The sequence below is a fragment of the Haemaphysalis longicornis genome, unplaced genomic scaffold, assembly GCF_048455015.1.
Source record: "Haemaphysalis longicornis isolate Haplotype H1 unplaced genomic scaffold, Haemaphysalis longicornis Haplotype H1 scaffold_2, whole genome shotgun sequence".
Classification (NCBI taxonomy): domain Eukaryota; kingdom Metazoa; phylum Arthropoda; class Arachnida; order Ixodida; family Ixodidae; genus Haemaphysalis; species Haemaphysalis longicornis.
The window spans coordinates 240732296-240748644 of NW_027526295.1; the positions used below are offsets into that span (position 1 = coordinate 240732296).

General features: G+C 48.7%; 1 protein-coding gene across 1 annotated transcript; it reads left to right on the top strand.

Annotated features, from left to right (window-relative positions):
• The first annotated feature begins 1873 nt into the window (after nt 1-1873).
• On the top strand, nt 1874-8649 carry LOC144167712 (carboxylesterase 1C-like). The gene is made up of 2 exons (XM_077696900.1): nt 1874-2313; nt 7057-8649. The coding sequence occupies exons 1-2, from the start codon at nt 2051-2053 to the stop codon at nt 7307-7309; spliced, it is 516 nt and encodes a 171-aa protein (XP_077553026.1). The 5' UTR covers nt 1874-2050; the 3' UTR covers nt 7310-8649.
• The last annotated feature ends 7700 nt before the right edge of the window (nt 8650-16349 follow it).

Consider the following 16349-nt stretch of genomic DNA (forward strand, 5'->3'; position numbering starts at 1 on the left):
GCAGCGAAGCGTTTGGAAACACGCTTACCGTAGCTTGGCACGTAGGCATTGCTGCTATCACGGTGGATGCAACGCTGAGAACATATCTAAACAAATGAAATGCTGCAGACTGATGTGACTATGACAAGTGGTTTACTGTAGTGGGCTTTTAAATCAGACTTTGTAATAAATCATCGCTCGCATTGCCAGCATTTAACGAGATCGCCAAATTTCAAATGCGTGTAACTATGACGGATCTATTATGAAATTCGAAACAAAAGAGGAAATGAACGAGGACAATCAGCTGTAGATCCAATTAGTTAAAATTGCTTTTCGCCTTTGTCCTAACGTCCTACATAACGTAGTTCCTCTTATGATTGCTTCGTGGATTGTTTTATTAGTTAGGGAAAGAAGCTTATTTTGCAGATCGACATGAGAGATCTTGAAGGCGATATCCTCGACCGTAGCTTCAGATAAGGATATTTGACTATGAATTTAATAAAGAGACACTCTTGACGGGGACGAGAGAAATCATCTTTGCGATATTACAACTAGCTTTTTCACACAACGTGCATTTCTGTAGGTTGGATTTTAGATGCAACGCATCTCATTCACCCGCCTTTTCCCTGCATCCGGCGTTGTCGTCGTCGGCGTCCACCCCTCCCCCATTCTCCTCGCCGCGTGAGCTGCGCTCTCCGCCGCTCACCCCCTCTCCTCTCCGATAGCGAACACTCTCTCGCGAGGGGCATTGGATTGGATACGAATGAATTGGCTTGGCTTGGCTTGGCTTGGATTAAAGTGGATTGTGGTGGATTGTGGTGGATTGTGTTGGGTCATAGCCGCGGCAGACGCACTGGCGCCGGCGCGTCCCCTCACCGTTATGCGCGCTATAAAACGTGGTGCCTGCGCCGCTCCGCTCCATCGTTCCAGCGCCGTTCCTCCGCTGTCCAACGCTGCAACGTGAACCCCCTATGCGTCGCATCTACACAGGGGTTCCCGCGAGATAAGGTGGGAGTTTTTTTTTTGCACAGCACTAAAGCAGTGCAAGAAAATTGAAAGTTTTTCGGCATCACCTCCCAGCACCATCTTCAGGCGGTCTTTCAACGCATGCATGACGGCACGTAAAGCATTCTGGCGCATCGATTCTCGATAGCGAACCAGACTGCCGTCGACGATCGTGCCTGCCGCTGTATCGCGTTTGTGCATTTATAGCAAAACCTTCTTCCTCGATCTCACAGCCCCAGTGTAGAGGCCAACACCCCTCGATTAGCACGAAAGAAAATCTTCACGATTTTTAAAGGGTATTTTTTAAAATACGCTTTGTAACAAACACGTTTTGTAATCACCCCCCCCCCCCCCTTTCTGCAATCTACACCACGCGTTTTGTAACCAGCACACTTAGCTAACAACCGGCAGAGCATGCTGCAAAGTTCTAAGCACTTCGATGTAAAGGGTCGTGACGTAGAACACGGTTGGTTGCTTGTACACTGGGGTAAATATCGGTAGGAAAAAATTTGTCCACAGGCAGTTGTGGTCTACTACTATGCACATAAGCTCGCAGAAAAGCAACGGGGCCGGGCGGGACCGTTCAACTGCACATGAATATATCTTTCTCTGTATGGGGAAGCTTCTGCTGGTATTCCTTATCACTTTAAAACGTAGTCTAAGGTGAATTTGCTAAGAACCCTATGCAGTTTCTGCCGATCCCCTTCAAACAGTGCAACAAACATGCTTAGAGTCAGGCAAGATAGTTGCGGAAGCGGGTAAGCAGCCGGACAGATAAAGGATGAAAGTGGAGTGAATATACATACCGAGCATCAAGTAAATTTAACCACTGGGTGGGTCAGTGGCTAAGGCGTTGCGCTGCTGACTTCACGGGTGCCGGTTTTATTCCCGGCCGCGGCGGTCGCTATTCAGATTGAGGCGAAAAGCAAAATCGCCCGTGTGGCGAGGTTTGAGCGCACGTTAAACATCCCCAATCAGCCGAAATTAACAAGACTTGCATCAAACAAATTTGCACGGGAGACCGTAGGGCGCACGAGATAATTGCGTGCGACGCCCTTTGACGCAGATGATGTACGGCGACGTGCTCTTCAAGTGCCCGGTGGTGTACTACTCGCAGTACCTTGCTGACGAGGGCTACGTCGTATACCCGTACCTGTTCGACTACAAGCCTAGCCTGCACCAATACGAGGATCCCGCCGGGCCGTACGACGACCTGTCATTTGTGCTCGGCGAGCCATTGCCGCGGAGTGGCCAGAAAGGACTCAGCGACGAGCTCCAGCTGTTGAGCCGCACGGCCATAAACATCTTCAGCCACTTCGCCAGGACTGGGTGAGTGCGCCGTTCCAGACGAGCGGAATTCAGCCGAAGTTTCAATGGGAAAGGCCGTTGCACGAAGTGCGCCTCTTGGAGTTGTATGGTCATACTTCCACGTTCGTGGCGTAGTCTGGCAACAATGCCTAAGGGAACAAAAGTCGCCGGCGTGTGCAGGCTCGCGGCGCAGTTTTTAAGTGCAGAGCACTTTAGGGGCTCGCCTGGTCATCGTAGCTCGCTCGCTGGACCCAAGTAGAGCAACAGGGCGTCCCGTGGTAACGCTGTCGTTCGCGGCGTACGTTAGAGGCTTCGAAAGCCAAGCGGTTTATGTAGTCATAAGCGTTCGAAACTCATGAACCGCAGGCGCTTGTCCTACATCTTCCCGTTGTTTAGCGCAAAGAAAACTATAGGTACATTTGAGGCCAAATATGCGTAATTAACCTGCAGCGCCCACGTTCATTTAGTTAGGAATGCTCGTTGGGTTGGTTTTTACGGTAGTGAGTAAAAAAGTTTGCAGCGCAAGAAAACAATGGCGCGTTTGAAATGGCGCAGACAAGGTCCACGCGCAAGAAGAAAATGGCGCGTTCGAAATGCCGCAGAAAGGCTCTAGCCAGGCAAGAAAAAAATGGCGCATTCGAAATGACGCAAAACAGCTCCAGGGGCCCTATTCTCGACTGCACAAATTCCCAGGCTATTCGCCATGTTTTCTTTTTTTTTTTTTTGCGTAAGCACAACGTAAGCAATCAGTGACGTAATGCACGTATAGCAATGACGACATGCAGTGTAATTTGACGCTTCACTCATAAAGATCCCAACCAAGGTATCAAATATTGTGCATAAAAGATATAAAAACGCTTGGCATGTACTATAAAAATTAAGACGGTAGCTGAGGCTGGCAAGGGAAACACATTTCTGCAGGGCAAAATTTGCGCGAACACCACAAGGCGATTGAGTAACGTTGATCCAAAAGCGAGCGAAAGGCGGATGTCGAGCTAAAGAACATCACACAATGTTTTCACCGTATCTATTTATTTCTTTCAATCGGTTTTAGTAACATAGTTGGCCTCTCTGCTTCAGTGCAAGCTTTGTTGCGTTATCACCTTCCCGGCCGCCACCGCCGCCACGCCATCGTCTGCTGCTATGTTACAAGCTTATGGCGTAATCACAGCAAAAGAAGGGTGCGACCATCGCTTGTATGACACGTAAGAGCAGCGAAGGGGTACGCCTGATAACCGCTGAGCGTACCGATGTCACCGATTCACTCATTCTTCAAGCTCCACTTCAATCAGCGCTGTAATGAACCAGAGAGTCACTTTTCTTTATTTTTCTCTTGAGTTCGATCATGTGACCCACCAGCTTACTAGGACGAGTGTGGAGAAATTCCATGCATTGGGTTCTCTTTGTCATTGAAAGGCTTGTACTGCCCTCTTATGTTGCGGTTACGGCAAACGAATAATTTTTATTTTATTGACAAACATAAAAGCAAAATACTGCCCGTTATTTGTATTCTCCGTTATCGCTGACTTGGAAACAGTCGGAACTATTATTTGTTTCGGTAGGAAACATGCTTTAAACCATGCGTCATGCGAAACTGCGCGTGCTGCAAATTCGCGGGCATTTCGCGACACTGATCTCCATCAGTGTTTCGCGACGCCGAAGGTCGGGGCAATTTTTTGCCCTATTTCGCGCCAAAGGCAGCCGCCATTTTCAAGCTGTCACGTAACATTACGTCACTTTTACGCAGGCTGAAGTTGACAATGCGTGACGTGTCGTTCCCGCAAACGGTTTCAATTATGTCACGCCTTCTCAACCAATCACAGAGAGGGCGTGTATTACAAGCAGTGTTGTTGTTGAATAGCAAAGACAGGGTTACGTTGTCATGTCCGGTGCATTTAGTCTAGTTTTTCATTGCCGGCCAAGAATTGTGCACTTCACGTAGGGAATAATAAGGCAAACTTTAGAACTGTTGACAGTAAATGTCATGAAACGTCAAAATGACGAAAGCGCACACAACCAGTTTGTCAACCGGAAGCACGTGACCAAAACTGAAAGCCAATTAGAAAAGACTTTCGGCAAGTTCCCAGATTTCCCGGGAATTTTAGTAGTCGAGAATAGGGCCCCAGCATACAAAAATTCAAACAAGCACAAAAATAGAACTCCCGCTGGCGCAGTTTCAGGCAGTGGGCGCGCGAGCACTGCGAAGGCGGGAAATTTGAAATGAATGTGGTGGTAGCAGTGAGCGGGTAACAGCGCTACAGCCCATTATGGCGAATCACTGCTCTGCACTTCCGACAGCTTTCACATTGAGTGGAACGGCTTTAATTTTTCTTGCTCTCGGGCTAAAATTTCTTCCTTGTAGCGCCCATCGCAGTGCTGTATATAAAAGCAGAGTGAGTTAACTCTAGCGACTGTGCACTCTGCCTCGGTGAAAGACTGAATCATTCTGAGGATCTTAGGACCACACCAGCAACAGCGGCGAAATCATCGTTTGTTGGGAGCAGCGGACGTATAAAGCTGACGTAAGAAGCGTGCACTCACCAGGCTGGAGCCCGGAAAAGCGCGCTCGGCTGGCGTTCGCAAAAAGCGTCCTCAAAGCACATAACCCTCTACGCGTGCCCGATTCCCATTGGCTGCTAGGGGTCCTTTACTGTGCATCAGAAAAAAAAATAAAACACTAAAAAAATGCGCGCGCTTAATTCCCATCATCTGCGACGTATTAGTGGGAAAACGGGTGCACCCGAAATATTGTTCGCATCTCAGTTGGTCTCTGTTGATTGATTGATTGATTGATTGATTGATTGATTGATTGATTGATTGATTGATTGATTGATTGATTGATTGATTGATTGATTGATTGATTGATTGATTGATTGATTGATTGTGAGGTTTCACGCGCCGACGCTTCACAGGCGATGAGGCGCGCCGTAGTGGTTGTCTCCAGAGTAATTTTGACAACCTGGTTATCTTTAATGTGCGAACGGGGGAGCAGTGTCGCTACAGCATGAAAAATTATTGTGCAAAAAGTAGGGGCAGTGAGTCCGACGTTGAGTTCGTCGGCTATAGTCAACATGGACAGGAGGCTCACCGACGAACCTAGCCAAAATTAGCGCTTTCGCGCTCTCGCCTCATAAGAGTGTGCTTTTGAATTCTCGGTAACTTGCAGTGCGAAAGCATCCAATGTGCCATTAAGCGACAATGCCGCGTCCAGCGTCGGCTTGACCTAACAATGGAACGAAAAATGGCCGAGAGCGAAAACGGAATTCAAGCAAAGAAAAGACAACTAAGTGAGCCTGGGATTTGATCCCTAGTCCTGCAATACGAGTTCAACACGCATCTACTGAAACATCACATCACTGAGCCTTGGCTCTAGAAAAAACAGAATTGCTTGGGTTTGGGCGAGTTGGTTTTCCATATCGACTTGAAATTTCAGCTTGAACAAAAAAACGATAGGACCCAAGCAATACTGCAGTTTCAACAGCACTGTGTCCGTGTTTCCTTCCTAAGTCCTATCGTTTTTTTGTTCAAGCTGAAATTTCAAGTCGATCTAGAAAAAAATTCGGGCCATCTCCACTAACGTGAAACCTGGTGAGAGGCGATGCATGCAGTGTATTCTTGGCGCCTTGGCGTTTTCGCCAACGGAAATGAAAATGTTGGGGGGTACAGGTATAGAGCTTTGCTGTAAAATTCTCTTGTCTTTCACGAAGTTCTCTAGCGCGAGGAGTAAACAAGTGTCCCGGTGGTTGTTACGTGTTACGAAGCGCTCCAGCGCGAAGCGTAAACAAGTGCCCCGGTGTTTTTTAGTACGCGTTACATTCTAGAAGGAGGGGTAAAGGAGTTTCCCGGTGTTTTATTACCGTGACTACATGAGACGAATGACGATTACGACGATGACACGAGACGCCAACAGCCACATCCCCTAAGGGGCTTCGCCCCTAACAAGAGATAGGCCTAGTGGATGCGTTGTGACCTTCGACTTGTACTACAGAAACGTCCACTTGGGACATGTATTGGGGCCCCCTACAGGAATAACTTCTGCACGCTAATTACTGCAGAACAACAGCACGTTTACGCTAATAGCGGACATGTAGAATTGCAAGGGCGAGAGCGACGAACGTGTAGTAGAACGCAAAGAAAAAAGAAAAAACAAGACCAGGGAGCACGGTGGTTGTGTATGGTCGTCGTAAAGAAAACTAAGTCAAAGTGGAGCTGAACAGCCGATCGTACTCCTTGGCTATTAGGAATTAGTTTGGATCATGGGCCTTGCTCCGGAATTCCGTACACGTGCAGATATCCGCACCCATCAGAGATGCGGTCGTCACCACTGGATGTAATCTAGTTAGCGGCATCAGGTGTCGTAGCACAACGCTTCAACCCCACAGCCACCTCGGCTCGCGTCGCTAACGAGAATGAAGGGAGGGAAGGAGGGAAGAATGACAGTCGCGAGACAGTTCCGAAATCATTTAGATTAGGTTCGCTAATTTGGCAAACTGTTTCGTGTACCCTATTTTAAACTGCTCATATCGCACCCTCATTCATTTCTCTGCTTCTCTGCATTGTTTATAATACGTTGTAACTGCGTGATCGAGATATTTTAAAATCTGACACGTTCGGGCTTATTTTTATTCGCTTGAATTTACCAGTGGCGTTACTCCTGGCCGCTTCTCATCCAGGTGAAATCCCAGTCAGCTGGTGTCCACCCGACACTTCGTTTTGAGTCGCGGGAAAATCGACCATTCGCTTCACAATCATTTTTTTTTTCAGACAGCTGCCCACAACCGACAGCGGCATACCATGGCCGACGTTCAGGAGACTGCGGGGCGATGTCATCTCCATCAGCCCGAAAGGTGTCCATATCGAGAGTGAAAAAACGCAGCTCCAGTGCGACAACCTCCGGAAGTTTTTCGGCGCCCTGGCCTATGTCCCCCGCGCACAAAGACCGACTCGCTCCAAGCCAAGTAGGCCAAAGGGCCATCATTTCCCGTTTCTGGAACACGCTCCTCGGAGCAGACCGTGACCCTTAGTGAGGATCCCGTGGCAGTGGGTGAACCGGTGGTGAATTAAGCTCCGTTGACCGCGCAATTTTCGGAACAGCAAATTACTTGCGCTTTTTAGCCCTCATTCGCCTTGCTGCCCACTATGTGACAAGCTTTTTTTCTTTAGCGCTTTTTAGATTTATTTGTCCGACGCATTTTGTTTGTGTTTTACTGAAGTTTGTTTATGCGAGCTACCTGTGATGTATTTGAACTGCCTGGTGAACTTTGCGGCGCACTCAGCAATCGACTGTACGCACAATAGAAGACTGGGTGATTCTAAGCCGTGCTATCTTTATGGCGGCATGTCTTGTGCCTATATAGTATATATGTCTCATGCCTATACATTATACAATCTTTACTCACGTGTACGTATGTGAATGCGCATGCACATACATTTCTTCGTCGAAATAAACAATGCGGGAACATGCGCTCACTACTTAGCTGTAAACGCCAATGAAATCGTTTTGGCAACATTATAGACACACCAACCAGCCACACCGACACGTAATTGGACGCTAGTCATTTTCGAGATAGTATATATCTTCTCGACGGTCATGGCTGATGTTGCGCTTCGGCTGGGGCGGCAAACACACAGGCATGGCGTGGTGCCACTTTCATTGGAACGATCACCTCTGAAAACAGCTAGCACTGCACCTGGAGGACTTCTCTGAGCCTATATTTTGAGATTCTTTTGGGTTCGGTGTCCTTTACGTTAGGTAAGCGTGCGGGTAAGTGACGTTTACTCTGACATCTATACCAGTTATTTTATAGCAGCTTACGTATTTTCCCCTTTATTGGGTAAGGTTAAAGCGCGCATTTCAGCTTCTGACCCACTCCGCACATATGTATCAGGACTGCTCCGTTGAGCAGCAAGGGGTCATCGTATTAGCATTGTATATGCGTAGCATCGTTAACGTCATTGCCTGCCCCTAGTTTTGCATTCCCTGAATGTTATGATTGTATTTTTTTGCCATTAGTTGTCTTGCTTATCATTACAAGGCCTTTTACCGCCACTGCCACGTAACGCCTCTCTTTTCTCCCCCGCCAACCTGTCACGCTCTTTCCCCCCCGGTTGTTCCTCCCCCGATAAACACGGTGGAAGTTTGCTCCAGTCAATTCAATTTTCGCACGTTCCACTGTTCCCTCGCCTGCTATTGAAATGAAAGCTTTCGCTACTGTGGAACTTCCTGCCGCCACAAGGCACGAAGCACGAGCCATGACCGAGAGCGCTTTTTTCTATTTTGGGTCGAAACATTGTTTTCAATGCGAATTTTTGTCTTTTGAATCGCAAAAATAAAGAATGCACGTATATTTAGTTAAAATGGCCCTGCGTATTATACCACTCGTGTATGTTTTGCCTCAAATATGCCTAATGTTTTCTTGTTCCTGAACAACGTCGACAAGTATGAAGTGTGTTCGAATTTAGGGGTTTGGAGAAGTATTGCCTGTACCTCTCGCTCAAGCATTCTTTTAAATTTTTCATTCAAAGGCGGAATCGATGGACCGACGGACGGACGGACAGACAGATATTTTTGAGTTAAATTGTCCAAAGAAAAAAAAAATGAAGCAAGCTCACACTAACGCGTGAGACTCGAAGGTAGCGAAGCTGGACGCAGCCTTCACGACCATAACGACGGTTTAAGTACAGATTGAAACCGATTTGCTGCTTCTTAGCCGCCGCAACAACCTATACTCCATCATTTTTCGATAAGTGTGAGCTTCCTTAATTTTTTTTTTTGTGATAATCATTGGACATGAAGTTGGAGGGGCGTACGTACGCTATGACGTGTTTATCGCGTTCGGAGCAAGTGTTGCCATTTTGCCACTTGGCCAATCTTGGTCAATCTCCCAAAGTGGGTATGCTTGGCTAGACAGACATGCTCAGGGGATGCTGGGCGGTCCCTCCCTATGTGGCAGTTCTTGGCTTTACAAACGTGTGCCCAGGACGCGGGGCCATAGGTCGCCAAAACAGAAAGAACTCACTCAAACTCAATCACAATTTTTTTTTCATTCACGCTGTACTCAATCAAACTCAGACTCAAAAAGTTCGTCTGTTCACAAAATCACTCGTACTCACTCATCACTCATTTGTAATCGTACTCACTTGTACTCAAACTCATTTGTCCTCACGAGTATTCGTACTCAATCTGTACTCATGAGTACTGAATCTGTACTCATGAGTACTCACTCTGTACTCATGAGTACTCAATGAGTACTACTCATTCTGCACTCATGAGTACTACTCATTCTGCACTCATGAGTACTCAATCTGTACTCATGAGTACTCAATTTGTATTACTCATGAATAATCAAGTCATCTGCACTGTTAGTTAGGTCGTAGCTCGAATGAAAAGCTAAGTAGAAAAAAACAATTGTTTAATTGATTAGAAAAACACAGGTTACATATAAATCAGGACAGAGGAAGAAAACGTCTGACGCGGTGCACTGTCGTTGGGTGACTTGCTGCGCGAAGGCAAGTACCTGTGAGAAAGCGAAACGGAACGTAAGCACTCGCGTTGCGTCTCGCGTCTCCTGTTGTTCTCAGGCCGGGTCGGGCTCAGGGGAGCTCGGGGCTTAACGGTGCAGCCGTGGCCGTAAACTGCGTTTTTCTGCGTGTCTTCGGGTGGCAGCTTTTGTCGTCCGTTTTCTTGTTTGCACTACTGTTTGCACTACTGTACTCAGAAGTGCATATACTCAAGAGTGCAAGCACTCGCAAAAACAGTATTCATGAGTATTGTACTCATGAGTGCTGTGTACTCATGAGTACTGTGTACTCATGAGTACTCATACTCATGAGTACTCAAACTCGTGAGTACTCATACTCATGAATACTGTACTAATGAGTACTCATACTCATGAGTAGTGTACTCATGAGTACTGTACTCACGAGTAGTGGACTTACCCCTGTACTCACTCGTCATCGTACTCACTGTTTTTTTCTGGGTGTGTGATCACTCATCATCGTACTCACTCGTGAGTTTGAGTACAAATGAGTACAAATGAGTGTACTCACGAGTGAGTACGCCGACCTATGCGCGGGGCGGTCACCGTGAGGCACGCACACACGAGTGCTCTTCATTTACTTAGTTTTATGAACTGCCGCGTGGTCGCCACGAGGAACGCGCTAACGTGCACTCGGCGTTTTCTTGCTATCTTTAACTGCCTACGCGAATAACTATGTTTTGCTAAACAGCTTTGCTGTTAAAATGGGATGCAGTAACCACAGAGAGAGCCAAACTGAAGATAAGACTGAAAGTTTGATCGCCGTCCGAACAACAAAAATATGTGGGACGAATTTCCCTGGAACGCGAAGGAAAACGAGAAAAGGGTCGGCGAACTGCAAAAAAGCAGCTACGCAATTTTGACAAGGGATGGCGCCAAGCGGTGTTACTGACATAGCTCGCGTCGCTTAGATGCATCAGTTGCTGTAAAACCATTGCCATATTAAAAAAAACAGTGCTAGCTGCACATTTATTCGCTAATGTTATCGGGGGACTACATCAAGGTTATATTCAAAGTAACGCACTCGAAAAGGCTGCGTGTAGACCGATAAATGAGCCTGCCTGTATGTTTTCGTAAGGTGGGAAAAAATATGCGAATTTATTCATAAGTTTTGTAGTTTTCTATTTATGAAAATACTAACTATCTCATCATAGTCATCTAAAGGATGTTTTGAAGTATGTCTTCTAAAAATATTGAAGCGGCGTTTCAACAGCTACGCTACGCAGCTCAGAATAAGGGCATCTTTATTTTAGTAAATAGCTACGTTTGAACCGAAATAACTAAAAAAATGGGCCCATCTCCCCGCAAGGGGGACTCGAGTAAATGCGTCGCATAGGGGGTGGGTGTATTGCGTTAACGTTTAGTGTTTGGGGGGTTGGTGCTATCACTTGTACACCACGCAGCTATCACGCCGCTAGCACGCCGCTGAGTCAGGTTGAAGCCACCCGAGGTCCCGCCCGCCCACCCCTATGCAAGAAGACATATTTTAAAAAACTTCGCGACGCCAATTTTCTAAAAACGAGAAAGTCAGTACGACCACTTTCCCAAGCGCGAGATCCCTTACAATGAGAAGCCCTTTGACCAGTCCTCCTGCGACCAGCTTGGCTAAGACGAGTTGAATATCTCTGTCTTGCTGGCACAATGGTTTGGCCCAAAGATCAGGCAGCGATATCGCAGCCGGGACGCACTCTTCTCCAGGGGCGATGATGGGCATGGCACTAGCCAATCCGAAGGCTGGTGTACACGAAGGGCCAACAAAGGGACCAGGGGGGCATGCCGAACACGTGCTTACATTTTTCTGCGCAATTTTTTGTGCAGGGAATTTCTTTCTCTCCCTCACGTCACTGCCAGACAGAATCGTGGCCAAAACGGTCGGGGGACAGCCGGTGGGGTTACTGAAAAAAAAAATTACACCATCTTCCCGTGGGGAACCCTGATGAGGATGCGAAGCATCGTGGCGGTTCCGTGTGGTTCCATTGTGTTGCCGTTATGTTGAGTGGTCTGGTTTTTACTAGCGCCAGAGGGAATTCCGCGTCCGGGTCCACACCGGTGGCAAAGGCACGCAAGTGCTGTTGTGTTACGGTGAGTAGGCGGTGGTTCTCGAGGCGCCGAAACTCGTCGTTCATCATGTTCTTGTCGATGTTGTCTCTGTGGTAGAATCGGTAGTCTCCGTCAGCTTTGGTGAGGTAAAGGTTGTTGACATTGGTGCACCGGCTGAGAGCAATGTACACGCCCTCATCTTCGCCCGCGGTTCCCCTACGGGAAGATGACGACGGTGGTTGAACGCGAACCTATGTCGTGATGGATTCTTTGGTTGGCCAATCCCTAGGGGCATCCTGCCACAATCAGCATCAGAGGCGCTGCGGACGGGGCTGGTTGTGCTGCAAGGCGCGTGGCGCTTCCCGCCACAGCTTTCCCACGGGAAATTCAGCATCCCCCTCTAAAGTTTTCAGTTCGTCGTTTCCGTTGACGTTCAGCTTCGCGTGCCTTCGTTGTATCAGTAGCTTCTTGACGTAGTTTGAATGAGTCAAGGACATAAGGCGTGTTCGTAGCCCTTGCTCCTGTCCCGGATTTGTAGCGTAGAGGGAAGAGCACCGCGTACCTCCCGTTGCGGCCAGAGAGTCGTGGGATCGAAACCGGGCGCCGCTAACTATTTCTTTTTTTTATAGTGTAGTATCGCGGAGCTGCTGGGTGTAAGGAGGAGAGTTGCGCATGCGCAGTGAGCGTGTGGATGGCGCCGCCATCAACGACGCAAAACCAGGCGAGCCTAAGAAATGCTCCGCATTTAAAAAAACATCTATTCGTCCATTAACGTCCAGCAGTAAAGCGTAAAAATGCAGGGGCGCGTGGCTGTCGTGAAGCCAAGCAAGACAAAGCGTTGAGATGAACTTGCTGATTGGTTTTGACTGATTATGTGGATTAACGTGCCGACGCTATATAGGCGATGATGCGCACCGTAGTAGAGGACACCGGATTAATTTTGACCACCTGGGGATCTTTAACGTGCCCCGAAATCCGGAACACACAGCTGTTTTCGCATGCTGCTGGGCGAGTTCGTGCGAACTTTGCGACATCGTTAAAGCACTCAAACAGCCCGCGAACTTTTGTGGGTTTTTCCCCAGGGCAGCACACTGCAAACGTCACGCATATGCTGCCTCAATAAGCCGGTACGAAGATAGCCATAACTTCTAAAGTTAAAAATGTTCGCACCCGCCGCGGTGGCTCAGTGGCTAAGACATTGTGCTGCTGAGCACGAGTACGTGGGTTCGATTTCCAGCCGAGGAGGCCGCTTTTCTGATGGAGGCGAAGAGCAAAAACGCCCGTGTGCACGAGATTTGGGAACGTTAATACCCAAGTGGTCAAAATTAATCCAGAGCCATCCACTACGGCTCGCCTCATCGCCTGCGTTGCGTCGGCGCGTTAAACCCTGCAATCAAATCAATAAAAATTTTCGCGCATGTCTAAGCTTCCCGAAGTTTCCAATTCTCAACATTTGCGTAATTTAGGGCACGCGAAAATAAAGCTGCTTCGTTAGACCTCCCCTTCTAACTTTCGTTTCATTAGTTTACATTCGGGTCCAAAGGGCGTCACGGGGTGGAGCGCATTGAAAGAAACACCTGCCGACAGCAGCAGGGCCGTTACACTAAATGATGACAGAATGGTCTTGGGATGAAAACGATTTGCATCGAACACGCAATAATGCTGCCGCCACGTTTGATACCAGGCCCCCTGTTGTGTTCGAGCAGTTCATCTCGTGTTCGTAATTCCGCCATCCGCGTCATTTTCGCGACAGGGCGGACTACGAGGCACACCCTCTTCCTCACGCACACGCACATACATGCACACACTCACGTGGCTCCGCGCACTCACGCACACACGTACACAGATACAGACACACACGCCCGCACGCACATACACAAACACACATACATAACACACATGCACAGACACACACACATAACACACACACAGACGCACACACATAACACACATACACAGACCCACACACATATAGACAGACGCACACACAGACACGCACGCACGCACACACACACACGCACACACAGATACAGATACACACGCGCGCGCACATACACAGACACACACACATAACACACATGCACACACACATAACACATAACACATACACAGACGCACACACATAACACACATACACAGACACAGACCCACACGCATACAGACAGACGCACACACAGACACACACAGACACGCACGCGCACACACATACAGACACACGCGCGCGCACACACGCACACACACACACACACACACACACACACACACACACACACACACACACACACACACACACACACACACACACACACACACACACACACACACACACACACACACACACACACACACACACACACACACACACACACACACACACACACACACACACACACACACACACACACACACACACACACACACACACACAAATCTATCGCCACGCACGATCGGTGAGGCCGGGTGGTGCTGCTTCGTGTTCGTGAATGGCAAACGAGCCAAAGGCACGTGACGGCGACTCGCGTGGAAGACTGTCGGAGCGGGACCAACCGTGGAGGCCAACTCCGTTCACTGCACGCTCCTGTGCATGCAGCGCGTATCCGATCCCGCAATACAGCTGCGGAGCAAAAACAACGCGCGCGCTTCCGCCCGTGGGCGCTGCGCACGTGGCATGTCCCGATCTGGGCTCGTTTGCGCGTCCGAGCGGCCCACTGAAACACCTGTGCTGTGGGCGAGCTGCAGCCGTGCTCTGCTGCAACACGCTTGCGGCGGACAGCTTGATCGAGTCTGACGTTGGAAAGCGCATGACGGGCGTCGTCCTCGCTCGCGTGCGGCGGCCGTGCAGCATTCTCGTGGATAACAGCGTTGTGGCTAATTGCTTTCAATGCGCAAGCCTTCTTCGGCGTCTCCCTCCCAGACCGTCTGTCCATCCATCTACCCATGATACGTATGTGGTACGGGTTGGGCTTTTATTTTATATTATAGCCCTTTAGCTTTATGTCCATCCATCTGTTCCTAACGCCTGGGAAGATGCTGCGTGTGGGCAGACATGACTCTATTTGAATGGCCTTTACTTATTAAGGACCCATTTATTAAAAGACCCGCGCGAGGCGATAAGGGACACCTGCCATTGAGGAAGAGCTACGTTCAGCTTCAGATGAGCCGAAACGCGCGTTGTGGCAGAGAACATGCCGGTTTATCTGGTCAAGCGTTAACTGAAGGTTTGCCTCTTCCACACTCGCCCTTCTTGAAATCAATTACACGGTAAAGAGATAAGCTGTTCCGGTATACCCAGTAGGCGAAAGAAAATTTCGGGATCATTTATGTGGCACCCATGCCAACCTGGCCCACATCATCTGGGCATGCCCCCAGGACCCTTTTCCCGAAATCCCCTCTGAGGAGAGGTGGGAGGCCTCGCTTCGCAGCTAGCCCCTACCCGGACCTGCAGGTGCGCCTGGTCTGAGGGCGGAAGAGGTCACTGAGAGGCACCGGCCTACGGTCACCCCGAGCTCGCCCACCTAATTCAAGAAGACGCCCTTGAGGAGCGGACCTCCAGCCGTTGCCGGCCACCGACATCAGGACTTCAGTTCTCCTTGACCCATTTCCTCAGCCAATAAAGTTCTCTCTCTCTCTCTCTCTCTCTCTCTCTCTCTCTCTCTCTCTCTCTCTCTCTCTCTCTCTCTCTCTCTCTCTCTCTCTCTCTCTCTCTCTCTCTCTCTCTCTCTCTCTCTCTCTCTCTCTCTCTCTCTCTCTCTCTCTCAAGACCATCAACCACTCTCTGCCGTGCTCCCGAGATTTTTTCAATATCCTCCACGGCATTTGTCATTGTCCCACGTGTGCACAGGCTATCCGCAATTCATCACAGACCAGCGCCATTCATCTGGAAGTGTGATATTCTTGAGGCCATCTGCGACAGACATCGGCGAAGACTGCATACAGCCGCTAGACAATGTGGCCACCGATTGACGCCAAAGAGACATCTCAGTATGGAGTTTCGCCTTAAAGGCTTTCATATTCCGAACCTTGTTTTTCTTTTCACAACTAGGCCTCGCGCCATCCCGTTTAATAAATTTTTATACTGCACTAGTCGTGAGCATGTGCCTTCTCCATCCGGGAGGTTCACGTTTTCACCCCTTCCCCATTTCAACCTTCCCGCTTGTTCCCTCCTGCTTCAACCCGGTGCAAAACGACCTCCCCGTTTCGATTTTCCCATTCTTCCCCTTACCGGAATAACGCGTACCCAGTTCGACTCAGGTGACTCGGACCGAGGCGAGCGATTTTTTTAAATTAAGGTTACGCCCGACTGTATTTTTACCACATGTTTTGAGTTACGTTCGACGTAACCGAAAGTCAAAAATTACTTGCGTCCGCCGCAACCTGAAAATTAAATTGAAGTTACGTCAAACATGTTCCACCGTAAAAAAAACGTTACTTCTGGCGGAGTCAAAGTTTGGAAAGCCCTATTAACATGCAACATTATTG